The following is an 18,634-nucleotide window of genomic DNA, read 5'->3' as shown; positions in this document are numbered from 1 at the left end:
GTTGATAAGTACATAATCAGGGTTTTCTGGGTTAGAGCGCATAAGTATAAATGTGTCGTTAAACCCGCCACCACCCGACAGCCAATTAGTAAGGTTTATCAAGTTAAAAAGTCCATTTAGTTACTTCAGCACACCAGTGTGTTGGAGAGTAAACCCACAACAATTATAATTCGAGTACAACTTTCTGCTGGTAATTACAACTAGCATCATCAGGCGATAGTCAGAATTGTGAAGAAGCATTCCTGTTTTTGTCTTAAATAGAAGGGTAAAGGTGATGTTATCACCATGGGCCTATTAATAATTACCAACGAATGTCGTACTCGAATTGTAAATGTTGTGGGTTTACTCTCCAACACACCGGTGTGCTGAAGTGTAACTAATTGGCACGTTTTGTTTACGTGACAAACCTTAATAATTGGCTGGAGGGTAGTGGCGGGTTTAACGAAACATTCATATTCACGCAATCTAACTCAAAAAACCTTTATTATTGATAATATTGGTCGTGAAAGCTTGTGTTAAACCGTAGATAACAGCTTTAGCAAACAACCAGAATGGACGACAGTCAACCCTCTGGTCCGGATAGAGGAAACGAGCATGTAGAATAGGAACAGATGACAGCGAAATCTACATTTCTGTTCAGAAGAGACGATTTAGTTCAATTACAAGGTGAAAACGAATGGACAAAATGCTATTGTTGATACCCAGATTGTTAAAAACATAAAAACAAGATTGTCCCATTGTAACAATTGTTTTGACACCGCCAAAACAATTGCTACAATGGGAACTGAGGGGAACTTAATTCTACTGCTTGGTGGACAGAAGTGGGAGGGGGATTTTAAAAAAACCTGTCTCTTTATTCAACTGCCATGCCTGAAAATCGATCTGTGACCTCTGGCTTTAAAGTCCAATGTGATAACTATTAAACCATTGCAGGGTCCGTCAACTGCAACACTAAATACAGTAAGGGAAAAAGTATTTGATCCCCTGCTGATTTTGTACGTTTGCTCACTGACAAAGAAATGATCAGTCTATAATTTTAATGGTAGGTTTATTTGAACAGTGAGAGACAGAATAACAACAACAAAATCCAGAAAAACGCATGAGGGAAATAAGTATTTGACCCCTCTGCAAAACATGACTTAGTACTTGGTGACAAAACCCTTGTTGGCAATCACAGAGGTCAGACGTTTCTTGTAGTTGGCCACCAGGTTTGCACACATCTCAGGAGGGATTTTGTCCCACTCCTCTTTGCAGATCTTCTCCAAGTCTTCTTTGGTTCTTTCGGTAAAGTCACGTAGAATGAGAATAACATATTAAAATAAAACAATAAAATCCTCACGACGTTTCGGCCACAACACAAGCGGCCTTCTTCAGGTGAAGGAACAAAAAACTGTCGGGACGACAGAGCTCCAATGAACGCTGCTAAGATTCGTAGCGTCTTTTAAGCTGGTTGAGAGAAGAGAGGCACCTTGACAAAGGGGCTAACATATCAAACAGGAACAATTTATCATTGAAATAGCTGAGGGATTTAGCCTGTGACTGGTCGCAAAAATAGCTATGTTAAAGTCAAAGCCTACACATCAACAGAGGCACCTAGTACAAATCAAACAAGATAATTTAGCATTGAATAGCTGAAGGATTAGCTTGTGACTGGTCACAGAAATAGCTATGTTAAAATATTAAATAGCTATGTTAAAATATTAAAAATTAAAATATAAACTACCTCAAAGTTAACAATGCTATATAGCATCGTGATTGGAGAATATATAGAGTTTATTGTCACGATGCTATATAGCATTGTTAACATTGAGGTACATCTTCTTTGGTTCTTTCGGTAAAGTCACGTAGAATGAGAATAAAATAATAAATTGATAAAATAAAATAACACAATAATATTCTCACGACGTTTCGGCCACAACACAAGCGGCCTTCAGCACTGGAGTCGCTGTCCTCCAGACAGTCTCGTCCCCTTCACCTGATGAAGGCCGCTTGTATTGTGGCCGAAACGTCGTGAGAATATTATTGTGTTATTTTATTTTATAAATTTATTATTTTATTCTCATTCTACGTGACTTTACCGAAAGAACCAAAGAAGATGAATCCTTGCAGTCACGAAAGCTTTAAATGGAAATTTAACATTGAGGTAATTTATATTTTAGTTTTTTATCTGTTTACTATGTGGTATTCATTATATAGTGTAGTGTATACCCAGTTTCTGTTAATAGCTCTGCTTATTGAAGAATATATTGAGTACATTTATTATATTGATGTAATTTGGACTCAGGTTTTTTCACATCGGTTTACTGTATGATATTTGAGTTGTTGCAGCCCCCTTTTGGCATCCTTGTACGAGCTGCCTCGGTGGATGTGAAGGCTTTGACTTTAACATAGCTATTTCTGTGACCAGTCACAAGCTAATCCCTCAGCTATTCAATGCTAAATTATCTTGTTTGATTTGTACCAGGCGCCTCTGTTGATGTGTAGGCTTTGACTTTAACATAGCTATTTTTGTGACCAGTCACAAGCTAAATCCCTCAGCTATTTAAATGATAAATTCTCCTGTTTGATATGTTAACCCCTTTGTCAAGGTGCCTCTCTTCTCGCAACCAGCTTAAAAGACGCTACGAATCTTAGCAGCGTTCATTGGAGCTCTGTCGTCCCGACAGTCACAAGCTAATCCCTCAGCTATTCAATGCTAAATTCTCCCGTTTGATTTGTACCAGGTGCCTCTGTGGATGTGTAGGCTTTGACTTTAACATAGCTATTTCTGTTACCAGTCACAAGCTAATCCCTCAGCTATTCAATGCTAAATTCTCTTGTTTGATTTGTACTAGGCGCCTCTATTGATGTGTAGGCTTTGACTTTAACATAGCTATTTTTGTGACCAGTCACAAGCTAAATCCCTCAGCTATTTCAATGATAAATTCTCCTGTTTGATATGTTAACCCCTTTGTCAAGGTGCCTCTCTTCTCTCAACCAGCTTAAAAGACGCTACGAATCTTAGCAGCGTTCATTGGAGCTCTGTCGTCCCGACAGTCACAAGCTAATCCCTCAGCTATTCAATGCTAAATGCTCCCGTTTGATTTGTACTAGGTGCCTCTGTGGATGTGTAGGCTTTGACTTTAACATAGCTATTTCTGTGACCAGTCACAAGCTAAATCCCTCAGCTATTTCAATGATAAATTCTCCTGTTTGATATGTTAACCCCTTTGTCAAGGTGCCTCTCTTCTCTCAACCAGAAAAGACGCTACGAATCTTAGCAGCGTTCATTGGAGCTCTGTCGTCCCGACAGTTTTTTGTTCCTTCACCTGAAGAAGGCCGCTTGTGTTGTGGCCGAAACGTCGTGAGAATTTTATTGTTTTATTTTATTATTTTATCCTCATTCTACGTGATTTTACCGAAAGAACCAAAGAAGATGAATCCTTGCAGTCACGAAAGCTTTAAATCGAAACTTCTCCAAGTCATTACGGTTTCGAGGCTGACGTTTGGCAACTCGAACCTTCAGCTCCCGCCACAGATTTTCTATGGGATTAAGGTCTGGAGACTGGCTAGGCCACTCCAGGACCTTAATGTGCTTCTTCTTGAGCCACTCCTTTGTTGCCTTGGCCGTGTGTTTTGGGTCATTGTCATGCTGGAATACCCATCCACGACCCATTTTCAATGCCCTGGCTGAGGGAAGGAGGTTCTCACCCAAGATTTGACGGTACATGGCCCCGTCCATCGTCCCTTTGATGCGGCGAAGTTGTCCTGTCCCCTTAGCAGAAAAACACCCCCAAAGCATAATGTTTCCACCTCCATCTTTGACGGTGAGGATGGTGTTCTTGGGGTCATAGGCAGCGTTCCTCCTCCTCCAAACACGGCGAGTTGAGTTGATGCCAAAGAGCTCCATTTTGGTCTCATCTGACCACAACACTTTCACCCAGTTGTCCTCTGAATCATTCAGATGTTCATTGGCAGACTTCAAACGGGCATGTATATGTGCTTTCTTGAGCAGGGGGACCTTGCGGGCACTGCAGGATTTCAGTCCTTCACGGCGTAGTGTGTTACCAATTGTTTTCTTGGTGACTATGGTCCCAGCTGCCTTGAGATCATTGACAAGATCCTCCCGTGTAGTTCTGGGCTGATTCCTCACCGTTCTCATGATCATTGCAACTCCACGAGGTGAGATCTTGCATGGAGCCCCAGGCCGAGGTAGATTGACAGTTCTTTTGTGTTTCTTCCATTTGCGAATAATCGCACCAACTGTTGTCACCTTCTCACCAAGCTGCTTGCCAATGGTATTGTAGCCCATTCCAGCCCTGTGTAGGTCTACAATCTTGTCCCTGACATCCTTGGAGAGCTCTTTGGTCTTGGCCATGGTGGAGAGTTTGGAATCTGATTGATTGATTGCTTCTGTGGACAGGTGTCTTTTATACAGGTAACAAGCTGAGATTAGGAGCACTCCCTTTAAGAGTGTGCTCCTAATCTCAGCTCGTTACCTGTATAAAAGACACCTGGGAGCCAGAAAGCTTTCTGATTGAGAGGGGGTCAAATACTTATTTCCCTCATTAAAATGCAAATCAATTTATAACATTTTTGACATGCGTTTTTCTGGATTTTCTTGTTGTTATTCTGTCTCTCACTGTTCAAATAAACCTACCATTAAAATTATAGACTGATCATTTCTTTGTCAGTGGGCAAACGTACAAAATCAGCAGGGGATCAAATACTTTTTTCCCTCACTGTAAATGACTGAATTTCTCCATTTCATCACCATTAAAATCAACCTGTTATGGTTATTAAATGTAATATTCTAACCCTATGTAAAAAAATCATATTTACCTCTCTTTTGCAGGAACATCGGCCGGATCACTGCAGTAGGCACCTTGGTATGTGGTCCCTGGCAGGTTGTATTTTGTCATTGTTGCCAGCACTTTGCTAGATTTTGGAGGTGACATTAATGGTTTTGCCATGAATTTCTGTGAAGGCGTTGATGACCATGATGAGCGTAGAGAGTCGGTGCACACTTGATCAGACTTCCAGATGCGAGCTGCCATGCTTATCGACGACGGTTCTGAATTACAGGCCTTCTGCTGAAAATCCAAGGCTGGCAGAGAAGGCTGAGAATCAGAGGCAACAATCGGAGCTCTCAGCAATAGCGTACGAGATGCACAGGTATCCTGCGTAGGGTCTGCAACCGATGCCACGGTGCTCTTCAAGGCGGTGGGTACCTGTGAAGCCGCGACCCGCGCAGAGCTTTCAGTAAGCGAATGGCATGGTGAAGCGCAGGCGGCGTTCATGGGAGATGTGGGCACCACAGCGCATGCAGGGCCCTGAGCTTGGCCTTGAAGAGGCTTATCGTGAATTGCAGTGTCAGAGAGTGAGTCCCCTCTGTGTTTCTCTAGTTCTATGGCTCTTATTTCACAAGACCAATTCAAGTTGTCCTGTTTCTCGTTTACTTCGGAAGTGATCAAAAGGTTCTCGCGCGATCGAGATTCCACCACTTTGTTGTTTGTTTGGAATTCAGGTTGGGTGAGCGTTGGCAAATTGGATGGCAGGGAACGCCACTCAATCGTGGAGTCACTTGGGGACCAGCACTGAGGAGGAGAGGCCGCATCCTTCACAGAGCTATGCTGTGACCAGTAGCTCAGCTTTGACATGACATCTGAATATTCACAGTCATGGTCACTGATACATGAACTGTAATAAGAGGCAAAACCAGGATGCTGGACATATTCTGTATCATCAGATACCACCTTGGTGGTATCATTTACTGAATGTCTTCTGTTTTCTGAAGGTGGACTGCTAAATGATTTAGACGTCCTATCTGGGAAAAAAATGGCATCTTCATTTTTTACAACTGAAATTTTAAGGTCACTGAGAAATGATGGTGATTGGCACGGTTTGAACATTGAAACTTCAACAGCCATTTTCCTGTCCCCCTTGAGTCGCATACGGTCAAAGTTGAGTGCGTTGTCATTAATCATCACTGGTGGACTCCTCTGCACTCCGCACGGAGACATCGGCATTACACTGGAGTAGCTCTCAGTGTCAAGATAGACCCTTGTAGTGGTTATTGTTTGTTTGGCATGTTTTCTGCACTCATCGTGCGCATCTGCTTCATCTCTTGCACTTTTTTGTTTATTGACAACATATTCTTCCCTCGATATTTGTTCCACATTGAATGAACTATCAAGTAACATCGCCAGTGGAGACAATGGAGATATTTTATCGAGATTTTTACCAAAACTACTGACGTTGCAACTTCCAGACGGAAAGCTATCCCTCGCCACAGCTTCCATGTGTTTGGCTTTACGAGACGTTTCAGGCAAACCTGAGACAAAGGTCGCAGAGGCACCATGGCGATAGTCGCATGAGGCAGCACTTTGTCCGCTCCTGCTGAACAAAGAGGCCGAGGATGCAATATGGGCGTCGCTGCCGACATCACTGTTGGCTCTTGCTGGCACTTGCCGTGCAAGGCAGTCACACCCTGTGCCCTGTGTCTCACTGGTATCTGCACGAAAGACACAATTCAAAATCACATTACCTCTCACAGTAGCACAGAGGGGCGCTGCAGTGGCAAGATGTTAACTACCTCGCCAGGTACGCCGGAGGTTGTGGATCCTCATGCCTGTATAATAGATTTGGAGTTTGCATTTCTCTGTCTCTTCCCGTGTTCATGTAGATTTTTCTCCGGGTCCTCCGGTTTTTTTCTCCACATTTACCGAAAGACCCAGAGAATATTTATAAATGTTTGTTTAGAGTATTTTGGCTGCAATAAATTTACACACAATAAGCCACTTTGTTGAGCTATCATTTGTGATAGCCAGGTCGCTTCTGAAAAAAAAACTTTATAGCTCAGTGGGCCTTACCTGGTAAATAAAAACAATCGTTTAGTTTAGAGGTAAAACTACATCTTAACAGCAAGTACAAGAAAATCTTATTGCACATCATGCAGCCAATACTAAGCAATGTGCTCAGGCTCATGTGTTCAGAGGCAAACCTTTGTCATGTGTCGTAGCAGCGATCTTAGGCAAGGTAATAATTTCCTGTTGCTCCCCTGAAGAGTTCTTCAAAGTGTCGCAATGAACTTCTCTGAAAAATACATTAAACATCATAACCAAACTATATTCAAATGCCAATGCAAGGCAATCTGGTGTTTCATCATTCAGTTTGCTAAATTATTTTAGAAGCAACAAGTACAATGTGTATTATGCCTGCTTAGATGGGATCACATACATATGTAGTGACAGAAATTGGTCACTAAGTAGCATAGCGCTTGCTGCTGGCAGGGAAGGGGATTTTCAGCTTGTAGCAGCCCTGACTGACAGCAGGCCACGTGATAGACCCGAGAGGGATCTAGGGTAAAGGTTATGTAAGGGACACGTCAAGAGCCCGCTTGTAGGATCCAGAAGGGGGACGTGGCCGGGGCGGAGAGAGGCCACACTAACAGGATAAAAGGGGACCCCGAGCGGGAACTCGGGGTTGTTGTTTGGAGTGGGCTCGTCATCGTCGTTGCTGTTGAAGATCGTCGCCATCGCCCCTGTCGTCTCGTGCCTTTGTCGCTGTCGTCTCCACTTGATAATTGCGCTGCTAGACATATTTGGCTGTCTCGGTTCAGTGCCGTCAGTTTCAGACAGCTAGCGTTGCGTTGTAGGCTCGCAACCAGTGTAGAGTTGCGTATAAGCGAGAGATAGAGAGTGTGTAACAGTGTAGGGTGTGTATTGTATCGAGTGTAAAAAGTGTGCTCGGTGTTAATTAAAGATTTGCCTCCAAGAAGTTATGTCTGCAAGTCAGTCACTACACATGAAGGCTACACTTTTATGTATAAAGTCAAGGAATACGGAATCAAGCATAAACTTCTGGTACTGCTTTGGTGGTGCTCATCCATACCGATATGGTGGTTTTGCCTTTCCCTCAAACCCGCTCGGACACAGAGAGGTGTTGAGATGCTGTGACAGTGCACTTCAATCAATTCCCCATTGCAGCACCCACGTGACTCTTTGCACATGGTTGAAAGCGCACCTGTAGTGTACCAGTATCAGTAGTGTACCTGAAGTGTAGCTGTGCCTGTAGTGTAGCTTTCGTGTACCTGTACCTGTATTGTGCCTGGAGTGTAGCTGTACCTGCAGTGGAGCTGTAGTGTACCTGTACCTGTGCGCAACCGCATCCCACGGCTGCGTCATGACGAAGCTCAGCTCCTCCTCATCTTCATCACCATCCCCACCCCCTTCAAAACAGGTGACGGTGTCCCTGCTATTCAGCAAGGCCACTGCGGGTGATCTATATTCTCCCGTGCCCCTCTCGGTATCTCCTGAGCAAACTCGCGTTGCACTTTCTTGACGAGTGCCAACATCTGTTTCGAATCCAGCCAGTAAGTGAACCATCGTCTCGTCTCCGCTGTTTTCTGGGGCAGGGCAGATGGGTGGACGTGTCAGATGAACTTAGCTGTCATTAACCCAACGCACAAATTCAGACTCGCAGCCTCCAACTCAGCCATAAACAAAGCTTTCTGCACTTGCACTGCGAATAACCTCCGATTAGCATGGTTGGCTATGTACGGTCTAAAAGAAGTTCAACATATGTACATACATAGCAACAACGCAGCCATCAAGATACAACGCGCCAGCGTTTCGTGTTGCCAGTACCAAACTTGGTAGTACAGAGAAGTAATTTTTTTTCATCCTAACTTATTAGATTTTTAATAAAAACTTTTGTAAATGCATGAAGGCATTTGACTACTCAATGCTGTGTTTATTCATGATTTATTTGTAAAAGCAACGCCGTTTATCTATAGAGATTAAAACGTTAAAATAGTTTTACAAGAAACACACGTTTTTTTAAATTTCCAAAATATCAATAATTCGTCATCGCGTGTGTGGGTGAACACGCGGGCCCAACGCGAGTGTCTGTGTTTGCACTGTGAGCGTTCGTGCACACGACTCCTCGTGCCGGCCGATCCCCAGACACAGTGCAGGCTTCCCTCCATGGACTGGCGTGCCGGCTTGTGTCGTTATTTGATTAATCTGGATTCAAATGAAGGATGTCCATTTTGCGTAAACGATGATGTTAGCCGTGTCTCAGGTGATACAAGAACATGGAACCGATGGAGCCATCGTGAGGAGGGGATTACCTCCCATCCAGAATAAACCCCTCGTCTGAGACTCAAACATCATCACTCCTCCTCCTGGCTCGGACATTCCTCCTCCTCGAAGACATTGGTGGTGTAACCATCAATTCACTCACTCACCTACTCACCCACCCACTCACCACTGGTGGTGTAACTATCAACAGCATCAGAATATCAATATGAGGCCGATGCGCAACTCTCCTTTGAAAATGTTAAATTAAAGGAACAAGCGATTGTGGCCATGCAACCCAAACTATGGACCATTTGGTAAACCCATAGACACAAAAAGACAAATAGAGACTCATAGAGATGTGTTAAAAAAACACGCCACACTTGTGAGATTGTGGGCATGCAACCCAAACTATGAACCGCATAGTAAACCACTGTAGGCTGCACTCCTTCAATGGAGGATGAATAGCAAAAACGACACAAACTCTTTCTCCCGAAGCCCTCTCGTAGCTGGCAGACCTCGACATTGAGATTCAGCTCTTGAACACATTGCCGCTGCCATCACGTGTGAGAATAGAATTTGATGAGTGCGTACCGAGAGGCTGAGAATCTCGACTCTGGCTACCGCGCGGCGAGAAGAGCTGGCTGCTCTCGACGACACTCCGGATGGCATCGTCGTTTACGACTGCATCACCGTGATTAATTTCTTCGGAGACGTGCACTTCGCCTGCATTGATAAAGAGTCCACATTAAGGTTAATGCGAAGACTACGAGTTTTGAACAGGTGATCGCGTAACGTTTAACGCAGAAGGAAAAATCACTCACCGTCTTCGCTGGTCACATCCATGTAGGTGGGTGGGCCGAGGCTCATGGATGTCTCCCCTGGCGTATACTCAGCACGTGTACACAGCGGCAGGGTCCCTTCACTGGGACCCGTGAACAGAGTGCGGGGAAATTACTGTCAGTAAGTTACGCAAAATCGCTATTTGCTCCTAAATAAATAGTGCATAATGTAGAAACGTTTTAAATGTAGTTACTGTGATCGAGAGTTTTTTAGTTCATAATCTGTCAGATTTTTAAAAATCATTCCCAGATGAAGGAGACTGCTGATGCATAATAGGATAACTAATTTTGCTAATTATATGACAGCAGACATAGATTTCATAATAAAAACTAAACAATTCAGCCAGCAAGCCCTTGTCAGTGCAGTATGTACTCTACAACACGAGTTAATGACACTTCTACGACTCGTTTTACCAAGGACAGCACTCGTGCTGATCACTGCTTAGTGAGATGTCACTTCTTCCTCCGCTGTCTGAAACGGACACAATCCATGGTCTCATCTACCCATTGCTGACATTCTTCAGCAATGTGTGAGCAGCCTTGCATCACCCCTTTCTATTTATTGAACCGAAATCCAGAAGCCCAGATGAGCAGCCATTCAGTCCCAAGTGATAGTCTGTCGACCGTTATTACTCTCTGGTTATATACAGGATGGCCCCAAAGTCAGGACACATAGGATTACTTTATTAAATTTAACAAATGTTAGATTACTTCCATTAACATGAATGCATGTGTAGAGACACAAATAGTCACTGCGTGTTGCGCCAGCCACGGTTTCTGGTGTGCCGCTGTGCGCCGGGAGCCTCCATTGGTGGTTTGAGGGACACGTGACCGGGAGCAGGGAGCATGGGTCTTGATACAGCAAGGGGCGTGGCCGAAAGCGGAGCGAGGCCACGGCCAGGGAAATAAAGGGGGAGCGCCAAGGGGATTCGGGGCTCGTTCTGTGGGGATCAACTGGAAGCTCTTCGCTCTTCGTTTGTCGTGCAGTCTTGACTGGGATTCGTGGGTCAGGCGACATGTGTGCTGCTGACCCGTTCGTTTAGTTTAACTCGCATGCACATAGCAGCAGATAGCCACACCTAGCTATCGGACTCAGAGTGTTCATAGTTTGTTTAGCAGGCTTATAATGTTTGCGCCTCCGTGTTTGTTACACAAGACACATGCATTAATTCAGTTTTTAATTCATTTTGCACTTATTTAAGATCATAGGTGTGTAATTCATTCAGGGTTCTTGGTCGAGTTTTGTAACAGACAAATTTGAGGTGACCCCACAGGAAGAAGAAAAATAGATATTAATAACAATAATAGATCAAATATTAACTTAAAGAACAAACAATTAAAATGTTTTCATACCGGTGTAAAAATTAATTAAATAACCATATGCATCATGATTTTTGAGCCACCCTGTATATATTATTACAATGTAACAAAAATACTCATTTACAAAGAAGTGAGTTAACATACTCGTGACATTCTCCTTCAGTCTGGAACGTATATGCCTGTGTATGTTCCTTCCATGTTGCACAAGCGATGTCCATGAAGCACAGGTGATATATGTGTATGTGGTGTGACTAACTCGGAGGCAGTAAGACTTGGAGGCACTTCTTTATTTAGCAAGCACCATTGGGATAACACACTATTTATTAAGACCGTCTATTTTCAGCATCACTACTTAGTTAGAACAGTTGGTAGGCTGTCTGACGAGCGGCACCCCGGGATGGTGAAGACGGAGACAAGACGAGAAGAATGGTAACGACAACGACGAGAAGAATGGTAACGATGGACTTGAGCAGCACGATGGGGATTCCACTTCCAGCAACAGTCACGAGGTCCCCCACAGGGGCCCCTCTTATACTCTCAGCGTGGCTTCGCTCCGTGTTCATAGTTTAAACTAGATTCAAAGCTTTCGTGACTGCAGGAATTACTCTTTGTTTTTTTCCGTAAAGTCACGTAGAAAGCATATAAATTCAATAATAAAATACGAAGTTAAGATTGCAACACACGCAAACATAATCAGGTACGAATGAATGAGAAAAAACAGTCAACTCAGAAATACAATGATATACAACCAGAATCGGCCAACACAAGAGCCAATACCCCACCTGGTTGATTACGTTCTTCCAAAGATTGCTACATTTGAGAGGACGAAACACAGACATGGAGACACAAAGACAGACACACAAGCAGAGAGAGAACACACACAGAGACACACAGAGAGAGACACACAAAGACACAGAAAGACACATAGAGACACACAGAGAGAGACACACAAAGACAAACCAGGATGCGTCGCCTTCCGATCGGGGGTTTGCGGGCACCGGTTGGCCCCGGCGCCCCGTGCAAGTGATGGCCCTGTCACGCCGTATTGTCGCGGCGGCAGCGGGTTCGTCCGCGGTTGCGGGGACTGTCGAGGGTGTTGAGGTGCGGGTCCTTGTTGACACCGGTGCATGGGCCACCATCATTTCAGAAATGTTTCTTTGAGTGCTACCCGCCAAAATCGCGTGCCATTTCACCTGTTTCGATATCCTGCTTCGCCGCGAACGGCCAGTCTTTAGGAATTGTCGGTCAGATTTTGGCTACAATTGCCATTTGTGACATGTTGACAAGTTCGGTACTAATTTCTAAATCTTTAGCCGTATCCTGTCTGTTAGGGACCGATTTCCTTGGTAAAATGCCGCTCAAAATCCTAGTGGATCAGGGCTGCATTGAGTTACCGTCGGGCCGCCGAATGGCATTTTTATCATCACAGACTTTTTCGCACAGCGAATGTTTCGGTCCTTGCCATGGCAAACCAAAAGGTGAAAATTCCCCCCGGTGCGCAGATGCTGGTTCCCTTGCATCTGAGGAAGCATCTCGATCACCACACGGTTCCACATGGTGGTTCCCTCCACCAAGGCGGTTCGCGCCCAAAATTCAGTCTGCGTGCAGACATTGGTAGCAAGCGATCGACAACCTTTCATCCAAGTTTTGAACGTCGGTCCGGACGTGGTGTTGATTCAAGAGGGTACTGTCTTGGCTCATGCATCGGCCGCATGTTGAGAGGAAAATACGGTGGGAACATAGGTGTTGCAGCGGCTGTGGGGCATGGTTAGACACGCTCTGTTCCGAGAGCAAAGATTTGTCAATGGCACAGAGGCTCGATCTGTGTGCACTCTTAACGGAATTATCCGATGTCTTTAGCAGATCCAAATTCGATATTGGCTGCATGCCTCTATTGCGCCACCACATTAATACGGGAGACTCCGCCCCCATTCGTCAAAACTCTTATCGCCTTAGTCCCAAGGAGAAGGACCATGTGCACCACGCGGTTGACGAGATGTTGAATGCCACCATTATCTCTCCTTCCAACAGTCCATGGGGGGCGCCCATCATTATTGTTAAAAAACAGGACAGCAGTTTGAGGTTCTGTGTGGATTTCTGCAGACTCTACAAAGTCTCCGTGGCAGATGCGTACCCGCTCCCGCGGATGGACGACTCGTTGGACGCTTTGTCGGGGATGCGGTTCTTCCCCATGCTTGATTTACTGTTGGGATTTTGGCATTTGCCTTTAAATGACAGCTCGAGGCCAAAGACTGCATTCCGCACGCCCCAGGGCCTTTTTGAGTTCAACCGGCTTCCGATGGGACTTCACTCAGCCCCGGCCACATTTCCAACGGCTGATGGAGCTGGTGTTAGCAGGCCTACAATGGGACGCGTGCTTGATTTACCTGGACGACGTCATCGTATTCGGACGTACGTTCGAGGAGCACCTACAGAGGTTGCGGGCTGTTTTACTCAAAATGCGGCCTGCTAAATTGAAGTTCAAGCCACAGAAGTGCGTGTTGAGCAGTCATCCGGCCAGCTTGAGGTCCTTCAGGACTATGTATTCGTAATTTCGTATAGAAAGTTCGTCCGCCACATGAATGCTGACACATTGTCACGTTTACCACCCGGTGACAAGTACGCGTGCATTTCGGGCGCGGGACGGTGCAGGCCCGCCGATTCAGCTCCGCCCCGTACGGTTGTCGCTGCAGCCAATGTCGTGCACATGAACGCAGCTGACACGAGTGACCACACGCTCGGTCTCACCAACACCTAGTGGGAGCGACTCCAGGTGGAGGACGCCTCCTTGCTCACCTTTAGGCGCCGTGTTTGTGACTCCGTGGAGGGTGAGAGCTGACGAGTGTTATCCACGGTGATCCTGTGAGGGGGCCTCCTGATGTGATGGGGCACAGAATTACAAAAATACGTGGTCGTTCCCACCATCCTCCGGGGCAAGTTGATTTGGGCAACGCATGAAGGCGTTTTGCATTTGGGGGTCAATAATACCCTGTCCACCCTTTGCCTCAACTTTTTCTGGCCCGGCATGGCTGCTGACATTCAGGATGTGCTGAGAGGGTGCACTGCATGTGCCCGCCGAAAACCTCCACCAAAATTGGCGTGCCCCCCTCTCCAATCGATTTGTGTATCTCGTGTGAATGAGCTCGTCGCGCTCGATATGCTCGGTCCCTTCCCCACCACCCCGCGGGGAAACAAGTATTTGCTGGTGGGTGTAGAGTACCTTTCTCGATGGCCAATGGCCTGGCCGGTGCCGGAACAGTCGGCAGCGACGATCACGGATGCCTTTCTTCACGGGTACGTTTTGGATAAAGGAGCCCCAGAACACCTCACGGATCAGGGCAGAAATTTTTCATCTAAGCTGCTCAAGGAGGTGTGTGACCTGTTGGGCACCAAAAGATCTGCACCTCGCCCTATCTCCCACAGACTGACGGCATGGTGGAGCACCTACATAGGAGCCTAACATCCATGCTATGTCAGAAGGTTAATGAGGAACAAACGGACTGGGACCTGCATGTTCCGGGTGTTCTTGCCGCTTATAGATTGGCCCCTCATCCATCCACCGGCTACTCACCATTTTTTATCATGTATGGGAGGGAGCAAGATCTGCCCATTGATGTCCAGCTGAATCCGGATCTGGCTTATAAGAAGATGCCTGCTGTACGCTTTACCCTCCAGTGCTTGTCGGAGGCGAGGGAGGCCTGCCGAGGTAATTCGGCTTTAAAACAAGCTGCTAACGAGCGGCAGGTGGGGACCCGGGAAACTGGGACCAAATGGGCAGTAGGCGATAGGGCATGGCTTCACTACCCCCAGATCCCTGTGGAGACGTCCCCCAAGCTATAATAACCTTGGCGGGGCTCCATGGAAATCGTTGAGGTAAAGAGCCTGCCAAGTGCCCGCACCCAATTCGGTTACAGGTGTAGAGGTGTTAACTACGCGCTGTTGCGTAACCTGCGTTGCCACCAGGGCAGTGCAGCATTACCCCTGGGTACAACGGTTGGGGTCAGTCGAGGTGAAACGGATCGTGGCCAGGGTTTGGTGCGAACCAATCAGACGGTTCCACGTGGGAATGTGTGATTGGTTCTACCTGGCCACGAAGGGGTATAAGACGGGTGACCCAACGGACCTCGAGGAGTTCTCTCCCTGCACAAAGATAGAAGACTGGGCTGAAGCCTAGCTAGGACCCTGGACCAGCCTTTCAGCCCTTCTAAGGGCTAAGGCTCGGCATACCCAGTGGTCAGGACCCACCGGGCCAGCGGTGGGTCAGATAGCCTCCCCTAGGTCCTAGCCGGAGGACTAGGATAGCGGTAGACGTGTGAGTCCCGCCAAGTCCGGAGGTTGTACCTCCTTAGGTATCAAGGAGGTTAGCGGTAGACGTGTGAGTCCCGCCAAGTCTGGAGGCTACCTCCCTAGGGTATCGGGTGAGGGGACCGAATATCCCTCTGTGTGTGTTAAGCGATGTATAAGGAAATAATACAATAAACAGAGTGTGCCTCCTAAAGAAGTCTGCTCGTCCTTACAACACTACACAGGCGCTGGTTCATGTATGCGTGGCGTCTCAAACCTCTTTTGTCCGCCTGACGGCACTCCTTCATTACCAATCAGGCGGGATGTGTGCTGCTGACCCGTTCATTTAGTTTAACTCACACGCACATAGCAACAGATAGCCACACCTAGCTTAGCAGACTCAGAGTGTTCATAGTTTGTTTAGCAGGCTTATAATGTTTGCGCCTCCGTGTTTGTTACACAAGACACATGCATTAATTCAGTTTTTAATTCATTTTGCACTTATTTAAGATCATAGGTGTGTAATTCATTCAGGGTTCTTGGTCGAGTTTTGTAACAGACAAATTTGAGGTGACCCCACAGGAAGAAGAAAAATAGATATTAATAACAATAATAGATCAAATATTAACTTAAAGAACAAACAATTAAAATGTTTTCATACCGGTGTAAAAATTAATTAAATAACCATATGCATCATGATTTTTGAGCCACCCTGTATATATTATTACAATGTAACAAAAATACTCATTTACAAAGAAGTGAGTTAACATACTCGTGACATTCTCCTTCAGTCTGGAACGTATATGCCTGTGTATGTTCCTTCCATGTTGCACAAGCGATGTCCATGAAGCACAGGTGATATATGTGTATGTGGTGTGACTAACTCGGAGGCAGTAAGACTTGGAGGCACTTCTTTATTTAGCAAGCACCATTGGGATAACACACTATTTATTAAGACCGTCTATTTTCAGCATCACTACTTAGTTAGAACAGTTGGTAGGCTGTCTGACGAGCGGCACCCCGGGATGGTGAAGACGGAGACAAGACGAGAAGAATGGTAACGACAACGACGAGAAGAATGGTAACGATGGACTTGAGCAGCACGATGGGGATTCCACTTCCAGCAACAGTCACGAGGTCCCCCACAGGGGCCCCTCTTATACTCTCAGCGTGGCTTCGCTCCGCCCCGGCCACGCCCCCTTTCTGGAACCTACTTGCGGGTTCCCGAGGCTTTCCAATGGGCCCCTTCTGTGACCTTTCCCCAAGATCCCCCTCTAGTGTATATCATGGCCTGCTGACTTCAGTACAGCTGTACACCGCAGATCCCATTTTTGCCAGCAGCCAGCGCTATGCCACTACTTCACCCCCCGTGAAAAAAAACAGCCGTCTTGGCTGACAACGCAATTCACCTAACAGGGAGGGTTAACGAACGTGAGAAAAAAAACCTTTAACTATTAACCCCGAAACCATGAGGGAAGCGAACTCCAACGCCCGCCGGCGTGCCACAGCCCACGAGCATCGGGAAGGACCCCAGGTCAAGCGGAAGCCACAGCCCGGCTCGCAGCTGTGGCCAGACGATGTCGGAACACAATTGAACAACGGGAAGGGAGCGGTTCAGCGGAACAAAGCCCTCTTCGAGTGAGTCCTTGACGCCGGTCCCACATCTTGAGCAGGAACTTGCATGCTGGGGACCACCGGGACATCACATAAATGGCCTGAAGTATGCGGCCCCTCCCTGAGAGAAGAAGATGGCAACCGGGCCTCCACACGTCGTCCATTAAAAATAGGCGCTGTCGTGGGATCTCCAGACTTCAGGTGCTGGGGTCCCGCGAGGCCAAGGAAGCGGATGTCAGCTGGGGGGAGGACGTTGTAGGCAAGGCGGGCAATCCGGTTCTGTTGCGGCATCCCCGGGAGATGTGGCCCAGCTGGCCACACTTGAAGCAGGCGGTTGTGGACCTCCATGCTGGAAGGGGGTCCCCCCCCCCTCTCCCGTCTCTCTCGCTCCGGTCATCGACCCTCGACTCCTCTCCCGCGTGGGCCCCAGGTGAACGACGCGCAGGCCCGCTCCAGTTCCCGTGGTGCAGGCTTCTCCGGATCCTCCGGCACCCGCGAGGTGGCAAGCAACCACCCCGTAGGTTGACATGCCCTTGGATGCAGCGGGCCACCTTTAGGTGCGACAGGTCATCCTCTTCCGTGATGGGGAGAGCGAAGCCCAACTCCTGGCCCAGCGACAGCAACCTTTCCAGCGCCAGGCAATCCAGGGCTATCTGTTCCATACGCGAATGCGCTGCATGACCCAAGGCGAGCAACGCGCTGCAGAAGGGAAGAGGCATCTCGGCCTTCCCCTGCCTCCGCAGCACAAATCTTCGGCATGCGTTGGACAGCGGGTCGAAAATGGCGGCCATCTGAGCGCACGCCCGAGGCAGAGTCGCTCGATCCTCCAGCGGGATGGCCTCAAACGCCGCCAAAGAGTCATCATCCAGAGCTGTCAGCAGAGCCCACAGAACGTCGTCAGATCACACGACCATGGTGCAGGCAGCTTTGAAACGCCGTCCAGTCGCCGCCACGAACTCACGGACAGGAGGCAGGTGCCTTAATTGAATTGGCGCTCCCGCGGAAGCCGCCGATGGCGACTTGAATTTGGCGGGAGTCAGCTCCCGCTCCGTTGACAAAATGGCGGCCACTTTCTCCGATGTGCCTGTAGTGGGCGAAATGGCGGCCGCCAGCTCGGGCGAGAAACCCGCCGGTTCCCATGCTGGCACAGCAGTGGTGAGCCATCCGCCTGCAACTCCTGAGCCGCGGCTCCTCCGGTAGGCGCAGCCGACTCAAGCTGAACAACCAGCTGCGCAGCAGAGGAGAGCAGGTGTGCGAGGCGCCCGGTGAGGTCGCGACATCCCTCTTCGGCCGGCGGCTCCGAGGGGCCGACGTCCTGCTCTCGCTGCTCCGCAGGTGCCGCCGCCTCGGGACACATGACCGGAGTCCTGGATTCCGGGGCTGTTGAGGGGATAATGTCCCCGTCGTCCTCGTCTCCCTAGGACACTACAGGTAGGTTCTTCTTTTGACATGACAAATTTTTTAACACTTCTGACGCCAAATGTTGTGACTAACTCGGAGACAGTTAGACTTAGA

At 47.4% G+C, this 18,634-nt stretch overlaps 1 protein-coding gene across 6 annotated transcripts in view; it reads right to left on the bottom strand.

Annotated features, from left to right (window-relative positions):
• REV3L (REV3 like, DNA directed polymerase zeta catalytic subunit) overlaps positions 1-18,634 on the bottom strand; it is a 154,016-nt gene that overhangs the window by 83,379 nt on the left and 52,003 nt on the right. For 5 of the 6 annotated variants that reach the window (XM_032951894.2, XM_032951897.2, XM_032951898.2 and 2 more), the window contains 5 exons: positions 9,884-9,984; positions 9,654-9,785; positions 8,134-8,386; positions 6,983-7,074; positions 4,822-6,493 (listed from right to left, as the gene is read on the bottom strand). In XM_032951894.2, the coding sequence (XP_032807785.2) occupies positions 4,822-6,493; positions 6,983-7,074; positions 8,134-8,386; positions 9,654-9,785; positions 9,884-9,984 (2,250 nt within the window). Of the gene's footprint in view, positions 1-4,821; positions 6,494-6,982; positions 7,075-8,133; positions 8,387-9,653; positions 9,786-9,883; positions 9,985-14,017; positions 14,097-18,634 lie in introns of those variants that run through there. The other variant, XM_076066422.1, reaches the window with a different exon arrangement.

This window comes from Petromyzon marinus, chromosome 11 (assembly GCF_048934315.1).
Source record: "Petromyzon marinus isolate PM22_M1 ecotype Great Lakes invasive population chromosome 11, UKy_Petmar_22M1.pri1.0, whole genome shotgun sequence".
Taxonomy (NCBI): Eukaryota; Metazoa; Chordata; class Hyperoartia; order Petromyzontiformes; family Petromyzontidae; genus Petromyzon; species Petromyzon marinus.
The sequence above is the reverse complement of the archived record's forward strand: the minus strand, read 5'-3'. Positions and strand labels throughout refer to the sequence as shown.